Genomic DNA, 24,979 nt, shown 5'->3' on the forward strand with positions numbered 1-24,979 from the left:
ATGTAGGCATTCAAAGGCACCGTGTCAAGTTTGGGGGGGGGTGGTGGCCCTGCTTTGTCATGTTGACATCAGAAACAAGTGGTAGTTCTGTTATTAGCACTGGAGGTTCAATGTTCTCATCCACAAACTTACAACAGAAATACCTTGGACAATTGAAGCGCTGAAATGTTAATTTATTTGGATTTAGTTCATGCCTTTTTCATTGGCAGCTCGATGTGTTACATTCAGGTATTGTAGATGTTTCCCTGCCCCAGAAGGCTTTAAATCTAAATTGGTGCATGAGGCAGAGGAGGTTGAAGGTCACAAGGTGCATCGCTGAGAGAAGGGGAGTTTGCACCCTGGCTTCTCCAGTTCTCAGCCTGCTGCTCTGACCACTAGGCTACTCCTTCACTTGGGTCTGGAATGTAATTAGCTGTGCTTAATTAAAAGTAATTATGAAAGAAGCAAAACCAATGTGTATTTAGTAACAAGTTATTTCTCCCCCACAGGTTCCTTTAATCCACTGACTCTGGGTCTCTTCACACTGATTTATTTCATTCTGGCCTGCTGGACCTATGGGCTGGCTGTGTCTGCAGGGGTCTTCATCCCGTCCCTGCTCATTGGTGCTGCCTGGGGGAGACTCTTTGGCATTCTCTTGGCACTGTGGTCTGGTGGAGCAGTGAGTTCCCCTTCCATTATTTCTTGAATGCTTGGATAGTTAAGGGCATTAAACAACGAGAGGCGGTCAAAGTGCAGAATTCATTGGCTCCAGTGTATTTAATGCATAAGTTACCAAGATACCAACCTAGACAGTCACTTCAGTCCCACGTAGCAGGTTGCTTAGAGGTTTCCTCTTTGCAGTTGGTGAGCCATGTTAAGGCTCCTGCTTTTGTGTTTTTCCCTACAAGTTTGGAGCAAACTGCCCGATGATTTATGCCAGGAATGGGATTTAGTTCAGGCAGAAATTATAAACCTATCGATTTCCTACAATAGACTAGGCAGTATGAGTTGGGTTTTTTTGGGGGTTGTTTTTTTTATGAAAGAGAGGGTCAACTGTTGTGTTGGGGGCCGAGTTTGTGTACTGTTTTACTGCGAATGGCATGTAACTCGTGCTGGACATTCTCAATAGGACAGATAAGATATCTAAGATATAAATTTTAAAACAATGAATTTTTAAATATTCAAAGGGGTGTGGCTGGCTAAGTCTGAACTTTCCTGCCCTGCCAAATGAGTACTTTTGTAGCCACGTAAGGCATTCAGTGCTACCCTGATAAGTTTCTCAGAATAAGTCCGGCCGCGGTGGAGAGTAGGCTTAAAGTTATCTGGTTACATTTACGAGGATAACCTTTAAACCTACCCAGCTATTTTCTGGATATAGCTGGTTAAATTTTAAAAAAAATTCTGTCAAGCAGGCAGGGCCGGTCCCCTACCCCCAAGATAATTTTGAAATTGTTGGGGCGTAGCACCCGATTTTTAACCCCCTTCCCCACACACAATCCTCCAAAATAAATAAATAAATAAATAAAAGTTGCAGGCCGTTGTGACCTGAGACTCCACCCACCCCAGACCTTTAAATAAAAACTGGCTTCGGGCCCCTCCCCACACCCCCACCCTCAAATCCTCTTTGCTGAGATGCGGTAGAGTCTTACAGTGCTACTGGAGTCCCACACAGAAACATGACAGCAGAAAAAGACTGTATGGCCCAGCCAGCCTGCCCATCCGTCCAGTTAATTTAGCGTTATAATTCTCATCACCTCCTTAGAGATCCCCTGTATTTATCCCATGATTTTTTTAATTCAAATACTGTCCTATACTGGGAGGTTGTTCCACACATCCACGCTCACTGTAAAGAAAATAAAAAAAAGATATTTGCTCTTAACAGCTACCAGCATTGCTGTCAGAACAACACTGGATGCTGCTGTAGAGTCTTACTGTGCTCTTACTGCTGGAAGCTCAGCGAGACTCGACAGCAGCATCCAGCCTTGCTCTGACACCAAAAGCATGGTAAGTCTCTAGCACCTCCCAGCTTGGCCTTGAGGGGTCAGGGGAGGAGGAGTTGCAGGTGGGTTGGGAGGGTAGAGAAGAGGGCTGGAGGGGGTCCAAACCAGTCCTTTTATTTAAATATCTGGGGTGGAGCCTCGGGCTGCTGTGGCCCCTGACTTTTATTTATTTATTTTATTTATTGGGGGGGTTGTGAGGGGGATCTGGTGCCTACACCCTGATATTTTCAGGCTTTTGGAGATCGAATCTGCTTGCCCAAGAGGGTTTGTTTTGTTTTTTTAATTCTTAACCAGCTATATTCAGAGGGCAATTTGTCCTGCTTGAATATTCAGCTGAAGTTATCAGAGTAACTTTGCTGCTCCCTGGCCTACCAAATATGGACCAAGTCTTCACAAATAGGGAGTCGTCGGTGTTCCAGAGACCATTTCAGATCAGTGATCTGGATAAAAGCAAGCTGGTCTGAATTGGCCTTAGTGCCCAAAAATAAAACACTATGGACATGATGCAAAGGAAAGCATGGCTATCTGGTTCTTTCCCTCTCTCTTCTTGTAAGCTGGGCCCCTTATCCACATGAAATTCTTTGAATCTTTTCTGTCAGCAATTGGTGCATTAGCAGTCTGGAACAGAACCAGGGACGCTGAGCAACATAGCTTTTGTCTTGCTCTTAATAGTGTTTATAGAATCTACTGTACACCAAGTCTAACTTGAAACTTCTGTATTTTCATGCCCCTTTAATTTGTAGTCCTGGGCTGACCCTGGCAAGTATGCATTAATGGGAGCTGCAGCCCAGCTTGGTAAGTAACCAGTGATTGCAAGGCACAGCTCAGTAGGTGCTGCTTTCTCTTAGAAGCCCCAGGCATAAGAAATATGGGCATAATTAGACACACAGATGATCTTAAATCAGATAACATGTATCTCAAGTTCATATAAGGTAACAGAATGTCTGCATCAGAGGTTCCCAAACCTGTCCTGGGGGGCCCCCAGCCAGTTGGGTTTTCAGGATATCCACAATGAATATGCATGAGATAAATTTGCATGTGCATGCAAATTTATCTCATGCATATTCAGTGAAAGAGAAACAAATCCAAAAATGTAATTTCACTCTTAAACGCAATGCAAAAAAATCTGAAAGTACTTTATTTGACTGGACCTCATAAGAAAAGTACTGACTTTGACACCATATAAATGGTATATTATGCTTTACAAATAAAACAAATGCATACTTTGTGTTGTGGACCTCATAATCAAAGGCACTAAGGCCACCATATACACAGTGTCCTGTGTCTTGACATTAAATAAGTGCCTACTTTGTATTTATAATCATTGGCCCAAATCTGATGTGAGTCTAAGTCCCAAATGTATTTTTTTTAAATTATTTTCTAATGCAATTAAATTGCTTTATTATTTAGCATTTTATCTTGAAGCTCCAACAGGAGAGTGAACATGATAGACCCCAGTAACTTTGTCAAGCACTCTCTCTCTTGAATTATATGCTGAACCCAACATAAACCCATTGCTGCGACGTTTCGAGTTTAACTCTTCCTCGGGGGTCGAGGTTTCGCATCTGGTGAAAAGGCAAATGCCAAATGTTCAAAAAATATTACTTGAAGAATTGAAGCATGAATTGCCTTTTCACTGGGTGAGATCCTGCAATCTCACGTGAAAGACCATTGTGCCAGTGCATATTATTCAGCTGTTGATGCCCCCCGCAGAGAGCTTACACTTCAGATTTTCTTGTCATACCTTGCCACCATGGGACAGGCACTATGGCACAGTGGCCTTTCATGCAAGACTGTGCATCAGGAAGGAGGTGTAAGGGGATGTGTGTGCCACTCTCTCTCTCTCTCTCTCTCCCTTACACTCTCTACTTTATAGCCCTCTTCCTACCTCATGTGTGTGTTGGGGGGGGGAGGTGTATGTATGTGTGTAAGGCTGGGGGCAATTGAAATTGCGTCGGCTGGCACAATACTGGAAATTTAACTCCTGGATCGGAAGTTGGAGTCAAAGTTTACGCACATTTGTGATGGCCATTGTTGTGCCCATGTGGTAGCCTCTGTTTCTACCACACTGGAAACAACAATAGAATAACATTGACTACCAGAAATGTTGAGTTTATTCCACCTTAGACCAAGAAAGGCATTAAATTCCCAGCATAAGCTCTCTGGGGCATCCACCTACAGCTGAACAAAATGTAAGTGCTCTGAGGCAGGCATCGTCCGCTGAACAGTGTGCATTTTGGTGCTATGCATTCTGACTCTGCTGTACTGTCGCGCCCCAGAGAGCTCATGTCTTGTTAAGCTAACTGTAGGTGCGTGGCCAAGTGATTTTTGTGTTTCAGCTTTACTTGCTGTTCCTTGCCAAAATAGCCTTGGATGTGAGAATGTACTCGGAAGTTGGGATGCACAGCACTAGTTTCTCATGCAGTATCATTTTGGCAAGGCATTGCAATTAAAATCAAAGCATAAACTCTTCGGGGTGGGCACCCACAGCAATTTCTGGGGTGGGCATCTTCAGCATTACAACCCACCAAAGTCGGGATGCCCAGTGCTGGCGTTCGTGCCACTGCAGGAGCTCGCCCGGAGAGCTTACACGGGAACAAAGAGAGAATAAGTCTTTGTGTTACTTTGCCTTGTCGGCCTTTTCACATGCTCAGAGTTTATTGCTGCTCCCCTCTCAGGTGGGATTGTCCGCATGACATTGAGCCTGACTGTCATTATAGTGGAAGCAACTGGCAACGTCACGTATGGATTCCCAGTCATGCTGGTACTTATGACGGCGAAAATAGTGGGAGACTGTTTTATTGAGGTAAGAGCGCATCCCATAAATGGTAGAAAGCAAAAATACCTGACCGTGTTGCACTGCATTTTGGTCTGAATCAGCTCTCACAGGGTTTCTGGTGGGGCTGACAAATCAGATCTTCAATGTTTAATGTAGTATCACGTGAAAGCCCATTGCTCATTCAGTGCCCTCCCTTACCGCATCACACACCAGGGGTCCATATACTTTGCATTATCTTCCCGTACTACAGACATGTTAAGGGTCTACCGAGTCTTTCAAGAGAATTCCTGGACCCTGAAGTGCCATTGTTCATGGGGGCCCCATCCGCTCCCACTGAGTTTATTATTGCTGGTGAAAGCAGATGTTATTTTGCCACTGCTTCATTTAATTGCATTCAATCTATTCATTACATTTTCAGTAACTAAAGGCATACAGTCTTGAATACAAACAAGCAGATAAACCAAAACATAAATAAAAGCTGAAAAGTCAGAAAAACATTTATTCCCTGTACGTACCTGGATCAGTCCAGACCGTGGGTTATGTCCCCAATCCAGCAGATGGAGTCAGCACAAGCTTCGAGGGGGCGTCACCATATATAGTACTACCCCCTCTGCAGGAGTTCAGTATCTTCTGACTCCAGCAGATGCGAGTAGGGGATTCAGGGTTTCTCTCCCTGCTGTTGTAAATTAAGCTTTTCCCTTTTTGCTTCCTCTTTTTCTGGGCCTCTGCCTAGTTTTTCTTGTGGATCAAGTTTTTCACTTTAAAAAAAAAAAAAAAAGTCTAATTCAAAGGTCAGGCTGTGGGGAGGCGTGGCTTACCCCTGTGTTGTTTCCTCTCCCGGTGCTGAAACCTAGTAGTTAGGACGGGGTAAGTGGTATTGTATTTCTGTATTTTTTTTTCTTTGCAGCTCTCCCCAACCCCGGGGCCTCGCGGCTGCCGGTGGTGCCGGTTTTTCAGCGCTTGTGTCTAGTGCAGCCCCTCGTGGGCTGCTGGGGCACACAGAAAAGTTTTTCCTCAGACGGGTTGTGAGGCCGGGAAGGCCCCCCCGCGGCGATCTCGTTCGGCGGGCAGTGCAGGCCTTCTGGGCCCCCCCGCAGCGGCGGTTTTTCACGCGGCCCCCCCCCCCCCCCCCCCGAGGCTCAACTTAGGTAACTTTAAGCCGGCGTTGCTCTCGCGGGGTGCTCCCGATGCCGCGGCCGTTGCGTTGCTCGGCCTGCGGCGAACCGGGATCCAGGATCTCCCGCGAGGGCATCTGCGCTCGGTGCCTTCCCGGGGGGGAAGGCACCTCGCAGTCCCTCACCAATTTAGTGTTGCTCTCTGCTACCCGGGAGGCGCGGGCCGGCCCCTCCCCCATTCCTGGCGGGAACGGTGGCCATTTTGCATGCCCAGCGCCCTGAGGGGACTCGGGCAGCGCTGGAGGAGGGGGATTTGGTTGCGGTTTCTCCGCCGATTTTGCCGCCGCTCTTATTGCCGGAGCAAGGCCCGCAGGGGCAGGGTCCAATGGGGGTCCCCCCCGGAGCCCCCTCGGGCAGGCCGGGGTTTTCCCCGGAGTTTGTTCTGCTGATGCACACAGCATACCTCCAGGGGTTGGAGGCTCCTGCGGGGCCTCCCCCTCCCAAGATCCCACGGACGTCCCCCCCTTCACAGGCCCCCCCCTGCTCTGGCGGGCGCGGGGGCCCCTCATTTTCACCCTCCAGCTCGGTCCCGCCTTTCGGCCGCGGCTGTGGGAGCGGTGTCAGGACAAGCGGATCCGGGGTCCGATCCCCCGGATTGTGGACAAGGGGACTCCATGCCTGAGGGTGACGACCCGCGGACGCTGTGCCTCTTCCAGAGGGACGAGCTGGATGACCTCATTCCACTTATAATTCAGGAATTGGATCTGGACCCGCCGCCGGACCCGCCTGCTCCAGTGGCGCCGGCAGTCGTCACTTCTTCGAAGAAGGGGGACCCGGTCCTGGCAGCCCTGCAGCCCAGGGCTCGAGCTTTTCCCATTCACGAATCGTTCCTGCAGCTTCTCACGGGGGAATGGGATACCCCGGAGGCTTCTCTGAAGGGCAGCCGGGCCATGGAAAAGCTCTACCCACTACCGGAGGATTTCCTGGATCTCATCAAGGCTCCAAAAGTGGACTCCGCGGTGTCGGCGGTCACGAAGAGGATGACGATATCAGTGACGGGAGGAGCGGCCTTGCGGGATACGCAAGATCGCAAATTGGAAGTTTTCCTGAAGAGGGTCTTCGAGGTCTCCGCTCTGGGCATGCGGGCAGTGATGTGCAGTTCCCTTGCCCAGAGGGCGAGTCTTCTCTTGGTACAACAGCTGCTCATGTCGCAGGAACTGCCCGCTGAGGAGGCCGCCCAGGTGGACAGGCTAGAAGCGGCGGTGGCGTACGGGGCGGATGCCTCGTACGACCTGTTTCGGGTCCTAGCAAGATCCATGGTGTCGGTAGTGGCGGCACGGCGCCTCCTGTGGCTCCGCAAATGGGCGGCGGATACGTCCTCCAAGTCGAGTCTGGGCTCCCTTCCATTCAGAGGTAAGTTCCTCTTCGGGGAGGATCTGGATCAGATCATCAAGTCTCTGGGGGAAAACGCAGTTCATCGTCTGCCGGAGGACAGATATCGGCCTTCGAGAGCGTATGCCTCTTCCCGGACCAGAGCCAGGGCGCAACGGCGCTACAGGAGCTACAGGCCATCGGGCTCTAGACCCGCCGCCTCCAGGTCACAGACCTGGTCACGTTCCTTTCGTGGACGGAGGCCCGCCCGCACCACCCCCGGAGCAGGTAACCCCTCTCCTAAGACTTCGCAATGATGTCAGGCTCGCCCACTCCGCCAGTCCCAGAATTGGGGGCCGGCTGGCGTTTTTCTACCAGGAGTGGGCGCAGATCACCTCGGACCAGTGGGTCCTGGACACCATAGAGCACGGCTACGCATTGGAATTTGTCCGTCCCCCACAGGCAAGGTTCATCTTCTCCCCCTGCGGGTTGGCGCTCAAGAGACGGGCGGTGCAGGCGACGTTGGACAGACTTCGGGAAATAGGCGCTATCGCCCCCGTGCCCTCCGGAGAGGTGGGCTCGGGCCACTATTCCATCTACTTCGTCGTGCCAAAGAAGGACGGGTCCTTCCGGCCCATCCTGGATCTCAAGGAAGTCAACAAGTCCCTCCGAGTGGTCCGGTTTCGCATGGAAACGCTGCGGTCCGTGATTGCGGCGGTACATCGGGGGGAGTTCCTCGCCTCTCTGGATCTCACGGAGGCCTACCTGCACATCCCCATCCACCCGGCCCATCACCGTCTCCTCCGGTTCAAGATCCTGGACCAGCACTTTCAGTTCATAGCTCTCCCGTTCGGATTGGCGACGGCACCGCGTACCTTTACCAAAATCATGGTAGTGGTGGCGGCAGCCCTTCGAAAGGAGGGCGTGCTGGTCCATCCTTATCTGGACGATTGGCTCATTCGAGCGAAGTCCTTCAGCCAGGGACAAGCAGCGGTGAGCAGGGTGGTACAGTTCCTGCAGTCCCTGGGATGGGTGGTGAACTTCTCCAAGAGCTCCCTCGTACCCTCGCAGCGCTTGGATTTTTTGGGAGCGACCTTCGACACCCGGCTGGGCAAAGTCTTCCTGCGTCAGGACAAGGCGCAATCTTTGCGGGAGCATGTACAGCGGTTCTCTGCGTTGCAAGATCCCACCTCCTGGGACTACCTCCAGCTCCTGGGGGTGATGGGTTCCACCATAGACATGGTCCCTTGGGCGTTTGCGCATCTCAGACCCTTGCAGTGGGCGCTCCTCTCCCGTTGGAAACCGATTTCGCAGGACTACCAGATGATTCTCCCACTTCCGCAAAAGGCCAGGGACAGTCTGGGCTGGTGGTTGGATCCGTCGCATCTGGCCCACTGCGTGTCTCTCGACTTGCCCAATTGGGTGATAGTAACCACCGATGCCAGTCTGCTGGGCTGGGGTGCGCTCTGCGATCAAAGCGCCACGCAGGGGACGTGGTCCGCGGTGGAGGCGAAGTGGTCCATCAACCGTCTGGAAACCAGGGGGGTCAGGCTAGCTCTGCGACACTTTCTGCCGCTCCTTCGGAACCGGGAGGTCAGAATCCTATCGGACAATGCTACCACTGTGGCCTACATCAACCGCCAAGGCGGCACGCGCAGTCCGCAGGTAGCGCTAGAGGCGGCGCTGCTGATGCAATGGGCGGAGCGTCATCTCGTCCGACTAGCGGCCTCGCACATCGCCGGAGTGGACAACGTTCAGGCGGACTTCCTCAGTCGCCAGCTGCTGGACCCCGGAGAGTGGTCTCTGTCCGAGGACGTGATGCAACTTCTCGTCCATCGGTGGGGAGCCCCCCACTTGGATTTGATGGCTTCCGCTCTCAACGCCAAGGCTCCTCGCTTCTTCAGTCGCCGGAGAGAGCGCGGCGCGGAGGGAGTGGATGCGCTGGCCCTTCCGTGGCCGTCACATCTTCTACTCTACGCGTTTCCGCCGTGGCCCCTGGTGGGCAGGATGCTTCGCAGAATAGAAAGCCATCAGGGGACCGTGATCTTCGTCGCTCCGGAATGGCCCAGGAGGCCTTGGTTCGCGGACCTGCTACAGCTGGTGATCGACGGGCCAGTCAGGCTGGGGCACCTCCCATGTCTCTTACGTCAGGACCCGGTATTTTTCGATCAGGCAGAACTCTTCTGTCTTGCGGCCTGGCTTTTGAGAGGCGTCGCCTCCGGCGCCGGGGCTATCCGGAGGCGGTAGTATCCACACTGTTGCGGGCACGTAAGACTTCGACGTCGATGGCCTATGTTCGAGTCTGGAAGGTGTTCGAGCTGTGGTGTGCTAGTCAAGCCACGAGACCTACTAAGGCTTCGGTACCTCAGATCCTACAGTTTTTACAGGCGGGGGTGGACAAAGGACTCGCCTATAATTCCCTGCGGGTGCAGGTGGCCGCCCTGGGTTCGCTGTTGCGCGATGGCGGCTCTCTGCTACAGCATCCGGACATTGCTCGTTTCCTCAAGGGTGTCAAGCATTTACGGCCTCCAGTACGGGACCCGTGTCCCTCCTGGAGTCTCAACCTGGTGCTTCGCTCCCTGTCGGGACCACCGTTCGAGCCACTGCGCACTGCAACGATCAAGGATCTCACCCTCAAGGCGGTATTCCTGGTGGCCATCTGTTCCGCTTGCCGCATTTCGGAGCTGCAGGCTCTGTCGTGTAGAGAGCCTTATCTGCGTTTCTCCGACTCTGGAGTGTCGCTTCGCACCGTGCCTTCCTTCCTACCTACCGAAAGTGCTGTCTGCATTCCATGTGAACCAGACGGTGGAATTGCCGTCCTTTTCTTCGTCTGAGCCGAAGGCTCTCCGACTATTGGATGTCCGGCGCACGCTGCGTCTCTATCTGGAGGCTACCAATGAGTTCCGGATTTCTGACCATCTCTTCGTGCTTTGGTCCGGTCCCAGGAAGGGGTCTCAGGCCTCGAAGGCGACCATTGCGAGGTGGCTGAAGGCGAGCATTGCTACTTCATACATTGGGGCGGGGCGGACTCCCCCGCCCGGCATTGTAGCTCATTCTACACGTTCTCAGGCGGCTTCCTGGGCGGAGGCTCGCTCGGTCTCTACTCAGGAAATCTGCAGAGCAGCTACCTGGAAATCATTACACACGTTCTCGAGGCACTATCGCCTGCACCTCGCCTCTTCAGTCACGGGACATTTTGGCGAGAAGGTTCTCCGAGCAGGCCTCGCAGGACCCCACCCGATTTAGGGACGCTTGGGTACATCCCACCCTGATCCAGGTACGTACAGGGAAAAGAAAATTATTCCTTACCTGCTAATTTTCGTTCCTGTAGTACCATGGATCAGTCCAGATGCCCACCGCGCTTGGGTTCCAATCCTGCTCGACTCTTCTCTACGGGACTGTAGTGTGATAGGGTTTTCCCGACTCTTCAGTCTCACTGTTCTCACAGCTCCCTACACGTTGGCGTGCTGTTTACGCAGCTTCCTACCCGTTGGTAGGACGGTTACAGTTTCTATTAATGTTACACGGCATATTGTTGCCGGTTCATATAAACTTGATCCACTAAAGGGGTTCTGTTTCTACTCGGGCTTTGATATACTCGATACTGAACTCCTGCAGAGGGGGTAGTACTATATATGGTGACGCCCCCTCGAAGCTTGTGCTGACTCCATCTGCTGGATTGGGGACATAACCCACGGTCTGGACTGATCCATGGTACTACAGGAACGAAAATTAGCAGGTAAGGAATAATTTTCTTTTAAATAATATATTTATCTCCCAAAGATGTTCTTTAATTGGTATATTGACTAGGTTTCCTCAATTGGTTTCTTTTGAATTTTTTTGTATAATGGTTGAGAGAGGCTTTCAGTTGGTTGTCTTTCAACATATGATATGAAATGCTGCTATTAAAATTAATGTTGGTACTAACTAAAAATGTTATTGACATGAACACTAATGAAGAAATAGCTCCAAAGGATTCTAAACTCTGTATCTGAACATACTTTAGATTTCAAAATTATTGTCAGACTTACAATAGTGATGTCAACATGGCAGGGGAGTACTCTGAAACTTGGGTGATAAGACAGGAAGTACTCAAACTCAGGTGATATACAGCAGGGAAGTACTCTGAATCTCAGGTGATATGGCAGGGAAGTACTCTGAAACTCGGGTGATATGGCAGGGAAGTACTCTGAATCTCGGGTGATATACGGTAGGGAAGTGCTCTGAAACTCGGGTGATATGGCAGGGAAGTACTCTGAATCTCGGGTGATATACGGTAGGGAAGTGCTCTGAAACTCGGGTGATATGGCAGGGAAGTACTCTGAATCTCGGGTGATATACGGCAGGGAAGTGCTCTGAAACTCGGGTGATATGGCAGGGAAGTACTCTGAATCTCGGGTGATATGGCAGGGAAGTGCTCTGGAACTCGGCCGATATGGCAGGGAAGTGCTCTGAAAATGTCAAGACCTTTTTTTTTTCTGCACATGCATTAGAATGGTTGGTTCCATCTTAACTGAGTCATCAACTGGTTGTGTTAAATTCTTAAGACATGGCATAAGATGACTGCTACAGGTCATAGACTGGATGTTATGAAGAACAGTCCATCCTGATTCACTTTGTTCAGTGTCTGTCTTAGAATATTCTTTAGCAAAGAACATTAGAAGGCTGTTAGGACTGTTTTGTTAGGAAAGTAAATCATTTAAATATATAAACATTGTGTTTTTGTTTGGTTAATTTGTTGATTATTTTGTTTTTAAATAATTGTTTTATTCTTATGTATGTGAAATTTTGTAAGCCGCCCAGAACATCGGATGGTGCGGCATAGAAATATTTTAAATAAATAAAAAGAGGAAAAAGAGAGACCATTATGATTTTCTAAAGAAGTAGCTGAAAAGGTAAGAGAGGAAAGGTTTGCATTCATAAACTACATGAGATCACATAAAGAGGAAGAAGGGCAGCAATCTCTGGGAAAGCTAAGAGAAACTGGCAAAGTAGTCAGGAACGCAAAAATTCAAATGGGAGAAAAAATAGCAAATATGGTAAAAAGGGGGATGAGATGTTTTTTCTTAGATATGTTAGTGATAGAAGGAAATGGAAAAGTGGCATTGTGAGGCTCAAAGGTGAAGGGGAGGAAAATATAGAGGCTGATGAGGAAAAAGCACAATTGCATAAATATTTCTGTTCGCTGTTCACTGTGGAAGGGCCTGGAGCCAGGACCACACTGAATGAACATAAATAAGATTGGAAGTGAGGGATAAACCTCAACTGATTTTCAGAAAAGTGTTCATGAGGCACTAACTAAACTAACTTCTGGTTCTGATTAAGCTGGAAGCCCCAAAGAAGCAGGAGAAAACTGTTGGGGCAAAATTTAAAAAAAGAGAGGAATTTTTTCCTCAAATGCATTTACCAAGTAAACATCATCCCATCGGTAATTTCATTTCTTAATTAAGCTGCATCTGCAGAATCTGTTGGATGGTTTTGCTATAAGAGTGTTCCCACGGCTGAAAGAGTGCACTGACAGCATTCCTTCTTGTAGGTGCCATGGGGGTCATGGCAGAGGGGTTAGCTCTGAGAGGAGGCAGACGCTCAGAAGGTGTGCAAGGTTAGAGATCACCTAGCTGTGCTGAGCACGGGGCAGGAAATATTGTCAGTTGTGTTTTACCCCATTCTAACGTAATCCCCCTGGAATCTCTCTCAGGTGGGGAATAGACATACGAGTTTGCTCTTGTATTGGGTGGTGGCTGAAGTATAGAGGTGAGGACAGAAGCATTGCTGAGAGCCCTGCATAGAGTAGGTTATTTGGAGTATAATTTACATTTCCAAGGTTTCCTAATGCACCAGATAGTCAGAAACAGGAATAGTTGGGAAAACTGGATGGGCCAATTGGTCTTTTTCTGTCATCATCTGCTGTGTTACTATGTTTATCATTTATATTGTTTATTGCATGTTGAGACTTGCAGTCTGCTTTTTTTTTTTTTTTTTTTTTAAGGATGTCAAGAGATCTTGACCAGTCTTGACCCTGTATTGTTAACCTAGAGCCCTTTGATGCTGATGAGCCAGGGCAGAAAAGTCTGTGACTGTATAGCACTCAGCTTCTGGTTTTATCTTCCTTCAGGGTCTGTATGATATTCACATCAAACTTCAGAGTGTCCCTTTCCTTCACTGGGAGGCCCCAGTCACCTCACACTCCCTCATCTCCAGGTAATGTAATGCATGTGCTGCACTTGGGCAAGTACTGGTAATTTCGGCTCACTGCTGTCATATGTGTGATAGTTACCAGGCTCGGATTTAGGCACAGGCAACAAAGGCAATTGCATAGGATGCCAAAAACCCAGTCCAAAGAGGAGTGCAACTGTGCCAAGGAGGAGCCTGCTCTAGTAAGCCATTTCAAAGGGACACGACTGTGACGGTGGAGGGACTTCACCCACTAACTGATCTCCAGGGTCTCCCGCCCCCCACTATCTAATCCTGCCTGTGGGCACCCAGATCCTAAATCCAGCCCTGATAGTTAACCAGTGCAGTAAATTAGGCGGAGTAAAATAAATTGGGGCTTGTCATGCTGTCTTGGACAAACTTTTCTCGTACTTCCTTGCTTGCTTTCTGTTTCTCCTCTTCTCCCAAAAGTTTGATAGTTTCACTTACTCTGGTGGGGTTCTGTATAGAGAGCGGTAGCTGCCTAGGCCAGTCTAAGACGCAGGAGCCCGAATCGGGATTCGTCAGCACTCACAGCCCCGGGAACAGGAGCCACCAAAGCTGGGAGCCAGCGGCACTCCTATTCCTAGGAGCTCGGAGGCAGAAATCTCTAGCATTCCTAGCACTAGGAAGGTAGTGGCCAACAGAGAGGAATCGGCACTCCCCTCCAAGAGATAGAAATCAGCAGCACTTCCAGCCCAAGAAACTATATTAAAAAAGCAATTATTTATCTGTACATGTTACCTTTTATAAATCTCCTGCTGTCTGGGCAAATCTGAAATATAGTAAGTTTCATCCTATAACTTCCATGCATTTGCTTTTCTTTTCTTTTTTCTTTAATACATCTATAATGGTTTTTAATTTTTTTTCTCACAAAACACAACAAACCGGAGACAGTTTTCATCACCTGTTCACCAGTCACAGCCATTCCATGAACACAAATAAAACTACTCCTGTAGTGCCCAAGGTGTTACGCCTTTGTGTGTTGCTCTTTAGGGGTTTTCTTAGTAGATTCTCCAACTTCCTTTCAGGAGAGCATTTTGGGGATGCAATACTTCTAATTCATACAGTGCTGCGTAGATCTTTTCTCCCAAAGCATTGACAGATGTCATATGTCTTTTTCTTCATGTGGAATTTGATTTGAGATTATTATATTTTCTGTATTTATATTTCCCAGCTCTCCCTGCTTGGCACAAGTATCTTTCGGATGTCTTGATCAGATATTCATAGATACAAATATTATATTTGTAGTGGCATTTTTTGATTAGAATAGAATTGCCAGGTTCACTTCTTCATCTATGTATACAAACAGAGAGTTGTATTCCTACTTTTGCTTTGTGAGGTTTTCACTGTTATAATGATAGAATATTGCTTGATTCTGTAATGCTGCTTATTGCTACATATACAGTGCCACTGATACAGAAAGCATCATTATCCCTGCCCCACAGTGAGAAGTATTCATAGCACCCCTAAAGAAAGCCATGTGAAACAGAACAGGGTGCTAAGGGGATGGAAATAAGTAGCCAGGCTAGATAGATAGGCATTGTCTACTAGCTCAGTTAGGGGAGCTGCTCCTTTAGCTCAGGGTTACTCTCTGGTTTGGCGCTGGAAAGTTGCAGGCTCAAATCCTGAAATCTCTAATTGGAAATAGAGACCGTAATTTTGTGAAGTGCACAGCAAGTGTGCAATGTTGGGTGTGGGATCCTGAACTCGGGAGCTGGATAGAGAGTCAGATGTGGGTTATCGGGAAAACTTTCCTTCATGAGCAGGATAGAATGATAAGCAGGGAGAAGAGAGCAAGCTTCTCCTAGTACCTCAGCCAGGTAAGCTGCTCCTTTAGCTCAGCATTACAGTTTCCAGTTTGGAGCTGGAAGGTTGCAGGCTCAAATCTTGACATTCTCCAATTGAAAAAAAAAAAAGTTTTACCATTGTGAAATGATGGAGCTTGTGACTGTGTATTGATACATGGTATATTTGAGGATGGTGATTGAGGATTGGGTATTTGGTGATGGAGCTTGTGACTGCATATTGATACATGGTATATGTGAGAATGAGGATTGATGTGTATTATTTATTTATTTATTTATTTATTTATTTATTTATTAACTTTTATTTACCGACATTCGTGCAGCACATCATGCCGGTTTACAAAGAACTCAAGTGGGTGATACACTGAAACATTATAACAAGAACAATGTACAATGAATAAAATAAAAGTAAAGTTATAACGATGTAACCTTAGAACAAAATACTATTCCTTACAATAAGGACACATTGACCGATCATGATCAAAAATAAAATTAAGCCGTAGGGGGAATGATGTTTCTTATCATCATTATATCTGATGATGGAGCTTGTGACTGCGTATTGATACTTGGTATATGAGAGGATGGTGATTGAGGATAGTGTATTTGGTGATGGAGCTTGTGACTGCATATTGATACATGGTATATGTGAGGATGTTGATTGAGGATTGTGTATTTGGTGATGGAGCTTATGACTGTGTATTGATACATGGTATATTTGAGGATGGTGATTGAGGATTGTGTATTTGGTGATGGAGCTTGTGACTGCGTATTGATACATGGTATATGTGAGGATGGTGATTGAGGATTGATATGCATTATATCTGGTGATGAGCTTGTGACTGTGTATTGATACATGGTATATGTGAAGATGGTTATTGAGGATAGTGTATTTGGTGATGGAGCTTGTGACTGTGTATTGATACATGGTATATGTGAGGATGTTGATTGAGGATTGTGTATTTGGTGATGGAGCTTATGACTGTGTATTGATACATGGTATATGTGAGTGGTGATTGAGGATTGTGTATTTGGTGAATGAGCTTATGACTGCGTATTGATACATGGTATATGTGAGGATGTTGATTGAGGATTGATATGTATTATATTTGATGGAGCTTGTGACTGCATATTGATACATGGAATATTTGAGGATGGTAATTAAGGATTGATGTGTATTGTGGGGGTATTTTTTCAGATTGTCCATTTTGTTCCAAGTTTCAAAGAGAAAGTATGTACATCCATTGCTTTTGAAACCTAGACTTCTGTACCTCCTTTTCGTGCTGGTAGACCTTTAGCAGAAGTGTTATTTTTTGATCCCACCCAAAACAAGCCTCCAGGAACGCCTCCCCTAAACTTGGCTAAAAGTAAGAACATTGTAGAGCACCGCAGGTACTGTTAGCCTTATTGAGGGATGGCAATTTTCAGAAAACCAGTTTGTGTGTGTGTGAAGGTAGCCCTTTATATGCTTAAATAGCTTTGAAAATTGTTCTTGTTATTTGGTGATGGTGATGGTGCAGCTGACGGAGCACTGGCATATGGTATATTTGCTGCTCTTAGAATTATAGCGTACAAGGTATCCAGAGATGAAGATAAACATGAGTCTCTTAGATCACATCTGAAGAAGAGACTTGAGCGGTCTTGAAAACTCGTGTGGAGCTGCAGCTTTGAATAATTGTACTGTTAGTCCAGTAAAAGATGTCACAGCCTGCAATGAATCCAGTACATAATGCGCTTCTAATTACTTTCCACCTTAGTTACTAGGGCTCTTTTACTGTAAACTGTTCTGTTTTACTAACTGTGTGTATCTTCTCCTGCAGGGAAGTGATGAGTACCCCAGTCACTTGCATAAGGAGGAGAGAGAAAGTAGGGGTCATTGTAGATATCCTTAGTGAGACCTCATCTAACCATAATGGTTTTCCTGTAGTAGAGAATAACTTGGACATGACACAGGTGAATGACATTGCATTTTTTCACACAGGTTTGTGATGTGGGGGAACGGGTCTTTCTTATGGAGTACAGTAACAATGAATGGGTCCTCCCCCTGACAGGAAAGGACAAAAGAGGTGGGGGAGAGCTTGTGCCTTCCTGGCAGGGAGCCATGGGTTCTACAGCCCAGGAGTGAGGATCGGTACTAGAGAAATAGTACAGGATGTGCCTGTCGTTCAGGTGGATGGTGTGAGATGTGTCTGTCTCAGTCCGTGGAACAGGATTGCACCCTGAGTGTATACCATGAATTGAATAATGCTGACAGATGATGACACCAGCAGCACGCCCCCTCTGTGCTTCTCTGCAATCCGGGTCTCCATAGCAGTCTGGCAGCACATTCTTCTCGCTATGGCTCAGCAATATGACAAAGCAGCAAAAACATGCTCATGTGGTGAAAAAGACTTGCAGTTGCTGCTTCAACACTTCCTGAAGCAACAGGGAACACTGGGAGTTCTCACACAGAGCAGTCACGTTATGCATTAAACCTTGGTCTGTTGATTATTCTTTCAAAGCTCATTTTTCCCTATGAAGGTGATCCCTTACAGAGTTCTCAACTTGACAAAAAATAGTGAAAGAAGGCTAGCCTGGTAGCTCAGTGGCAGTGGTGGGCAGCAAGTCCTTGGTTTGATACCTGAGTTGGGCCTTCCACGCCATGGGTTGGCTGGCGGATACTGCGGAAGCAATGTTCACAGCCCTGAGTGGGGGGTGGGGGGGGGAAGGGTGTCATGGTCATTGCCTAAGGGTCACACCTAGTGGCCAGATTCAAGGCCCATAATTTGCAGAGTTGCAGAAGGAGCCATAATGCATAGGCTCCAGCCCAGAAGAATCACTGCATTGACCAGACTAGGTCTGTTGGAGGGAGGGGTGTAAAATAGGAGAAAAATCCCCAGATAGTAGCAAATGAAGGCTTATGGGGCCTGATCCCAACCCTGGCTCCAGCTGAGCTGGAGGTGCAAAGGAGCAGGAGATAAAAAATAGTTCAAAATTTAGTAAATGGAAAGACATTGCCTTTCTACCTCAAAATGAGCTTAGGCAAAGAAGTGGATTTCTAAGATTCTATTTGTTACGTATATTTACAGATTGGGTAAATAGTTGCTAAAAACTGTAGGTTCCCTGTACGTACCAGGATCAGTCCAGACATCTGCTGGAAGGGGGTTATCTCCCCCTTCCAGCAGATGGAGTCAGAGAGAACTTTGAAGGATGCTTCCTTATAAGGTAGTGCACCCTCTACTAATCCTCAGTATTCTCTTGACCCCAGCAGATGACAGTGGTGGCTTTCATTCCCCTCTGAGATGACTAGAAAGCTATTTTAGGAATTTTCTCTATTTTCCTCAGCTTTCCTTTCTTTTGGATGGATCAAGTCTAATTAAAAAAAAAATAGAATCTTATTTTGAATTTTCTGAGGGAATTATTTGGAGAGCTTTCCTGTAGCCTCTCCTCCTGTTTTAGTGGGAGCATTCTATAGCTTGCAGGCTGGTTAATGGTTCATTCTGCAAGTTTGTTGTTTGACACTGTTTTGTGCCTTCTGCACACTCTTATTTGTTACTTAATTCTATTGTTCTTGATCCATCCTGATTTTCCTCTTTGCTTTGATATACTCCATACTGAGGATTAGTAGAGGGTGCACTACCTTATAAGGAAGCATCCTTCAAAGTTCTCTCTGACTCCATCTGCTGGAAGGGGGAGATAACCCACTGTCTGGACTGATCCTTGGTACTACAGGAATGAAAATTAGCAGGTAAGGAATAATTTTCTTTTAGTCAATATGACTGTAATGCAGGGGTGGGCAGCAATGGATGTGCATGAGAGATTTGCACACGATGGAGGCAGTGCATGCAGATATGCCTCGTGCATTTCCCTTTTGGAGATCTTATAAGCAAGACCTGTTTTGCACCCCAAGTCAGGAGTTGCCCACCTCTACTATAATGTATATTTTCTATCCAAAAAAGGAAAAATCTACCACAATCTTTTAACACTAAAACCAGAACCAGCAAACACTGCGCACACCTGTATATGGTTGGATAATTGTCACAAGTTTCATTTGGACAATTAATTACAATCCATAAAAGTATATAGAAGTGACAGAATATTTAATGCAGACATAGGATGTTATTGCCGGACATATATATATATAAGCAGTGTTTGCTGCTAGAACTTATAATATCATTTATGATGGTCTATATTTAGCTTTAATTTGATTGTGGTTTTACAGTTTAAAACAGGGGTCAGGAACCTATGGCTCGCGAGCCAGATGTGGCTCTTTTGATGGCTGCATCTGCTCATAGACAAATCTTTAATAAAAAAAATAAAAATCTAACAAAACCCCCCACCCTCCTGACTCCCCCCAAGACCTCCAAAATTAATTTACTACAACCCCCCACCCTCCTGACCCCCCCCCCAAAGACCTGCCAAAAGTCCCTGGTGATCCAGCGGGGGTCCAGGAGCGGTCCGGGAGCAATCTCCTGGTCTTGGGCTGTCGGCTGCCAGTAGTCAAAATGGCGCCGACGGCCCTTTGCCCTCACTATGTCACTGGGCTCGACCAATGGCGGCGGTAGCCCCTGTGACATAGTAAGGGCAAAGGGCCGTCGGCTGCCAGTAATCAAAATGGCGTTGATGGCCCTTTGCCCTTACTATGTCACAGGGGCTACCGCCGCCATTGGTCGAGCCCAGTGACATAGTGAGGGCAAAGGGCCGTCGGCGCCATTTTGACTACTGGCAGCCGACAGCCCAAGTCCAAGAGATCGCTCCCGGACCCCCGCTGGACCACCAGGGACTTTTGGCAGGTCTTGGGGGGCGTCAGGAGGGGTGGGGGGGGTTTGTTAGATTTTTACTTTTTTATTAAAGATTTGTCTGCGAGCCCTGGAGCCCCGCTGGACCACCAGGGACTTTTGGCAGGTCTTTGGGGGGGGGGGGGTCAGGAGGGTGGGGGGTTGTAGTAAATTAATTTGGCAGGTTTTGGGGGAGTCAGTAGAGTAGGGGGTTGTAGTAAATTAATTTGGTAGGTCTTGGGGGGGTCAGGAGTGTGGGGGGTTGTAGTTAGTATGGCTCTCCCGGAATTACATTGTAAAATATGTGGCGTTCATGGCTCTCTCAGCCAAAAAGGTTCCCGACCCCTGGTTTAAAAGATCGTGATAGATTTTTCCTTTTTTCTACCTGTTTTTTTTTGTTTTATTTATATTTGTTTGTTCTACACTCCTCTCTGGGCCAAACTGTCAAAGTCCAGGCTTTGCACAAGGGAAAAAGTCTGAACAGCAGCAGCCCTGACTTGTATTATTAAAATGTTGTACCAGTTCTGCAGATAGATGTTATGGGTCTTGAACTGGAGGTCTGCTAAAAACTGTAGATCCAGTTGGTATGTCATAATATATTGAATCCCTGGTGGAGATTTCATACTGGAAGTCGCAGTGTGTTTCTCTTACCAGAGTCATTGAACTTGTGTGTAAGAGTTTATAAGGAGAAGAGCTCCCTTTGTATAATTAATACACGTTGGAATATTATTGAGCTACTCTATTTTTTTTCTTCCGATTTTGTTGCTGAATGGCTCTTGTTCTGGAAATTATTTTAAATTTTCGATTGTTGCGTGACAGCATTTCTACATTCACATCTCATTTTCAGTTCAAAGGAAGCAAGAATGGTAATGGAAACGCTTTCATAGATGTGAGATGTACGATGTACCAGTGATGATGTTCGCTCGTAGAATATTCTGGGTGGTAGCTGGATTGCACGTGTGTTTCTCTTACCGGAGTCATTGAACTTGTGTATAAATTGAAAATACAATAACTTTGTTTTCATTTTCCAGTTACACTGTTTCTGCCTTGCGCAGGCTGTGACGTTGCATTTGGACTTGGGGGGGCGGGTGAATTAGTGCTGCCGTTGCTAACTGTGACATGCCGTTTTCCAGCCGCGCTGTCTTAACACCTAACTGTCTTGTTGACATTGCAAATTACTTTTTTCCTTTTCCTTTTTCTGCAGCCACCAAGGTTATGTGGGCTGATGCTGCGGTCGCAGCTCATCGTTCTTCTAAAGCACAAGGTGAGTCACCAGATATAGGGACACTAAGCTGACGCCAGATTAACAGGGATCTTTGCCAATGAAATCGGTGTGCTGTGTGTATGAGTGTGCAAGGTGTAGCAGGGAAGGTGCACATTGCTTGAGACATTGCACAAGAATTGTAAAGTAGGTGAGGTTAGTGCACTTATGAAGGCAATCTTGCTTGTGATTTCTATACATATGCTGGTCTATTACACGTATATTTTGTTGTAATGTTCTTTGTCACAATAAACAATCATGGATCTTTCACACAACTCAGGCAGGAGAACCTGTTAGAATGAAAGAAAAGCAGTAACTTTAGGACATGGCATTACACCTTAAACAGAGAGAACCAGAGTCCTTGCCCTGCACCTGCCAGCAGCAAAGGTTCCTCCAGATAAGTTGATGAAAAGTGCTCTGCTGCCTGATTATCTTGCCCCATCCTTCTGCCTAACCATTAATACTGCTTTGGTCATCCAGTGGATACAATAAGCCCAGCCCTGTCAGCCAGAGAGCAGGAACACTAAGGTACAAAAGAAAAGACTGCATTGCTCTTGTAGGAATCCCAAAATTAGATTGGAAAGTCAGTTCAGAAATCAACTTGGATACCTGCATACTGTCCGCATCAAAAAAGAAAACAAATCTGCACCAGACGCAATAAAAAAAGAATCAGAATTAAAAAAAAAAAAATATGGCAACTCATATGGTTTGGGATTTTTTTGGTAACAGCCCGGTATAGCTTTTAAGGCAGTTATCCACTTGCTTTACACCAGTTTTCGAAAGGAAAAGTACGCGTATACTTTCCCTTTTGAAAATTATCCCACCAAAATGACCTGCACAATATTGCACCTGTTAAGAAGTGCGAATAGATTTTTTCCGGAAACTTTTCTGAGCATATTTTAGAAAATGTAAAAGAATGCACATCGATGCCATCCCCTGCCCCCGGGGACGTCACTGCTCGTACAGGGCCCTATGTGTGTGTGTAAGTTCACCCGCATACCAGACAGGTAGTTTTGTGAGAGGTCATTTCTGCAGGTAAAGCACATGAACTGGCTCTGAAAATGATCCTTGTGAATTATAGTCTCTAAAAACACTGATTTCAGGATGTGAGCCCTGCAGCTCAGTTATCCACAGCTGCCCAACTTGTACAAGTTTCAGTGACAGAGTCTTTTCTCTAAACGAACACTTGTGTCGTACCTTGCCGAGATGGTGAGGTTTGTGTCTGGAGAAGCAATTACAGTTTCAGCCCCCCCTCCCAATTTCCTGTGGCAGCTCATGGGAAGATTCTGCAGAATAAAGTAGAAAATTGTCACATTTCCCATTTGCATATTAAATAATGCAGTTTTTATTAAAAAAAAAAATAGTCATCAATTAACTTTTCTTTTACTTTGGGTAATTTATTTTCTCTTTTACCTTTTTTTGGATGGGATCAGTGGGAGGGGATGGGGAATTTCAGGGATGGGGAGGGGAGAAAGAAGTGATAGGAGGAAGAGAGGATCAACAATGGGAGGGGCAAGAAGAAGGATCAGAGATTGGGATAGAAGAGAGGGAGGAAGGATCAGATAAAGGAAGAAGGGAAGGAATTCAGGACCAGCTGGGGAGGAGGGAGGATGACCGGGGATGAAGAGAGGATGTGTGATTAAGGACTGAGGTAGAGAGGATTCTCTCTGTCATCTCCTCTCCCTCTGCTCTCAGCACTGAGCCTCTCTCTCTCTTTCTCTTACAAACCTCCCTGGCGCTAATCCATCCCCAACGCGCCCCCCCCCCACACACACACACACACACACACTTTTCTCCTTTGTCATGCACGCAGCATGCACCACCTGCACCACCTGCCCCCATCCCTTGCCTCATTCTCCTCACCTTCTCCATCCACCACCCAAGTCAGTGCTTACCCTCTTCCCACCACCATCAATCTGTTCTGATCCACCTCCTTCTGTTGAATCTCCCTCTCCCTGCACTGATTGACAGGCAGCTGTGCCTCCTCTCCATCCTGATCCCACCCCTGGCTTCTGTGACTCTGCAGAAAGGGCCAAGCCCTTGCCACCTCTTCAAAATTGTAGGAAACCTTGATTATGGAGCTGAAAAGTATTACCATGCATAACATTACTGTGTGACTCCATAGGCTGTGCTACCAGGATGGTTTTCATTGACAATATTTCATCCTAACACTCATTTATTCAGCTTCCTCAGGTTTCCCTCTGTCTGGTTGCCATGTCAGTGCTTTAAATTTTAGGCCTGGTGCAGTAGCAGTATCCATCTTTAGGTGGATCACACTGTGTAGGTGAAATTTCAAATTTAGATTTATGCCAGGTTGTTGGGATCCGGTTGCCATTATGATCAGAGACTTTGTTTGCAACAGTAATTGACGGAGCATGTGTATGCGCATAACACTGAATACATCTAGTAGCGCTATAGAAGAGACTGATGGTGGAAGCAGTAGTAGTACGGTTTCATCGGCATTTGGCCAGACTTGTTCTAGAACATCTGTACTGTATTATCAGCGTCTCAAGCAAGATGTGGGATGATTCCTAGCACACACGAAAATGTCGTCTCCGGTGTGAACCGTGCAGAATGCTGTGACGCCTGGCAAGCCTCTTACGGAGGACGAAAGCCTGTTTTCTTCTCTTGCAGGTGTTTGTTGAACGAGCAAACCTGAGTCTGGTTCAGAGGCGGCTGAAGCTGAAAGATTTCCGAGATGCTTATCCTCGCTTCCCCCCTATCCAGTCTATACACGTGTCTCAGGATGAGCGTGAATGCCTGATGGATATGACGGAGTTTATGAACCCCACTCCTTACACTGTGCCGCAGGTACTAACTGTATCCCTGGTAGCGTGACAGAGCGCCTCCCTGTCCCAGAAGCGCACACACGCTGACTGCTCCTTTTCTTATGCCCTTTCATTCCCTGCATCTGAAATTCCTGCTCGCGCTCATCGTCGCGCTCTTTACATTGTGGCTGCTCGGCGTCACGCTGCACGTGCAGTAACGGAGCCTTGTTTCCGGTTGCAGGACGCCTCACTGCCACGAGTGTTTAAATTGTTCCGCGCCCTGGGTCTCCGGCATTTGGTAGTCGTGGACAGTCACAACAGGGTAAGTCTTATGCGGTGCCCAGAATGCACACCTCCAACTCTCAGACTTTATGCAGCATATGAGGCGGTGAGTCGCTTCAAACTTAGAAACAGCAAATTTCTTTAATTAAAGAATGTCAGTGGAACAGCAGGCTGTAATCAAATGTTCTTTTGCATTATTAGTATAACACTTGGCAAGTGCCAGCCGTCTTGCAGTGGCAAGCTAAAAAATATAATAATTGTAGACAGTGTAACGGTAAATTTGGATATTTATTTATTTTATTTAGATTTATATTCCACTTTTTGCACTTTTTCAGCACTATCCTCAGAGGGCTTTCAATCTAAGTTTTTGTACCTGAGGCAATGGAGGGTAAAGTGACTTGCCCAAGGTCACAAGGAGAGACAGCAGGACTTGAACCCTGGTCTCCTGGTTCATAGCCCACTGCTCTAACCACTAGGCTACTCCTCCACTCCTATCTTTGTAGGTTTTTATGGGGAAACATAATTTTAGAGCGGTGCTTCCCAGCCTTCCCCTGGAGATACACTGAGCCAATCAGGTTTTCAGGATTGCCACAATGAATATATATGAGATAGGTTTGCATACACTGGTTCTCCAAAGTATGCAAATCTCTCACATGTATATTTGTTCTGG

The 24,979-nt window shown here is 47.0% G+C and overlaps 1 protein-coding gene across 1 annotated transcript in view; it reads left to right on the forward strand.

Moving 5' to 3' along the window:
- Positions 1 to 463: 463 nt before the first annotated feature.
- LOC115076044 (H(+)/Cl(-) exchange transporter 7-like) overlaps positions 464 to 24,979 on the forward strand; it is a 30,460-nt gene continuing 5,944 nt past the window's right edge. Inside the window, exons 1-8 of the mRNA XM_029577132.1 lie at positions 464 to 658; positions 2,723 to 2,774; positions 4,658 to 4,785; positions 13,360 to 13,445; positions 17,062 to 17,194; positions 21,203 to 21,262; positions 23,894 to 24,070; positions 24,269 to 24,349. Of these exons, the coding sequence (XP_029432992.1) occupies positions 2,753 to 2,774; positions 4,658 to 4,785; positions 13,360 to 13,445; positions 17,062 to 17,194; positions 21,203 to 21,262; positions 23,894 to 24,070; positions 24,269 to 24,349 (687 nt within the window). The 5' untranslated portion in view covers positions 464 to 658; positions 2,723 to 2,752. The remainder of the gene's footprint in view (positions 659 to 2,722; positions 2,775 to 4,657; positions 4,786 to 13,359; positions 13,446 to 17,061; positions 17,195 to 21,202; positions 21,263 to 23,893; positions 24,071 to 24,268; positions 24,350 to 24,979) is intronic.

The sequence above is a fragment of the Rhinatrema bivittatum genome, chromosome 14 (assembly GCF_901001135.1).
Source record: "Rhinatrema bivittatum chromosome 14, aRhiBiv1.1, whole genome shotgun sequence".
Lineage (NCBI taxonomy): Eukaryota > Metazoa > Chordata > Amphibia > Gymnophiona > Rhinatrematidae > Rhinatrema > Rhinatrema bivittatum.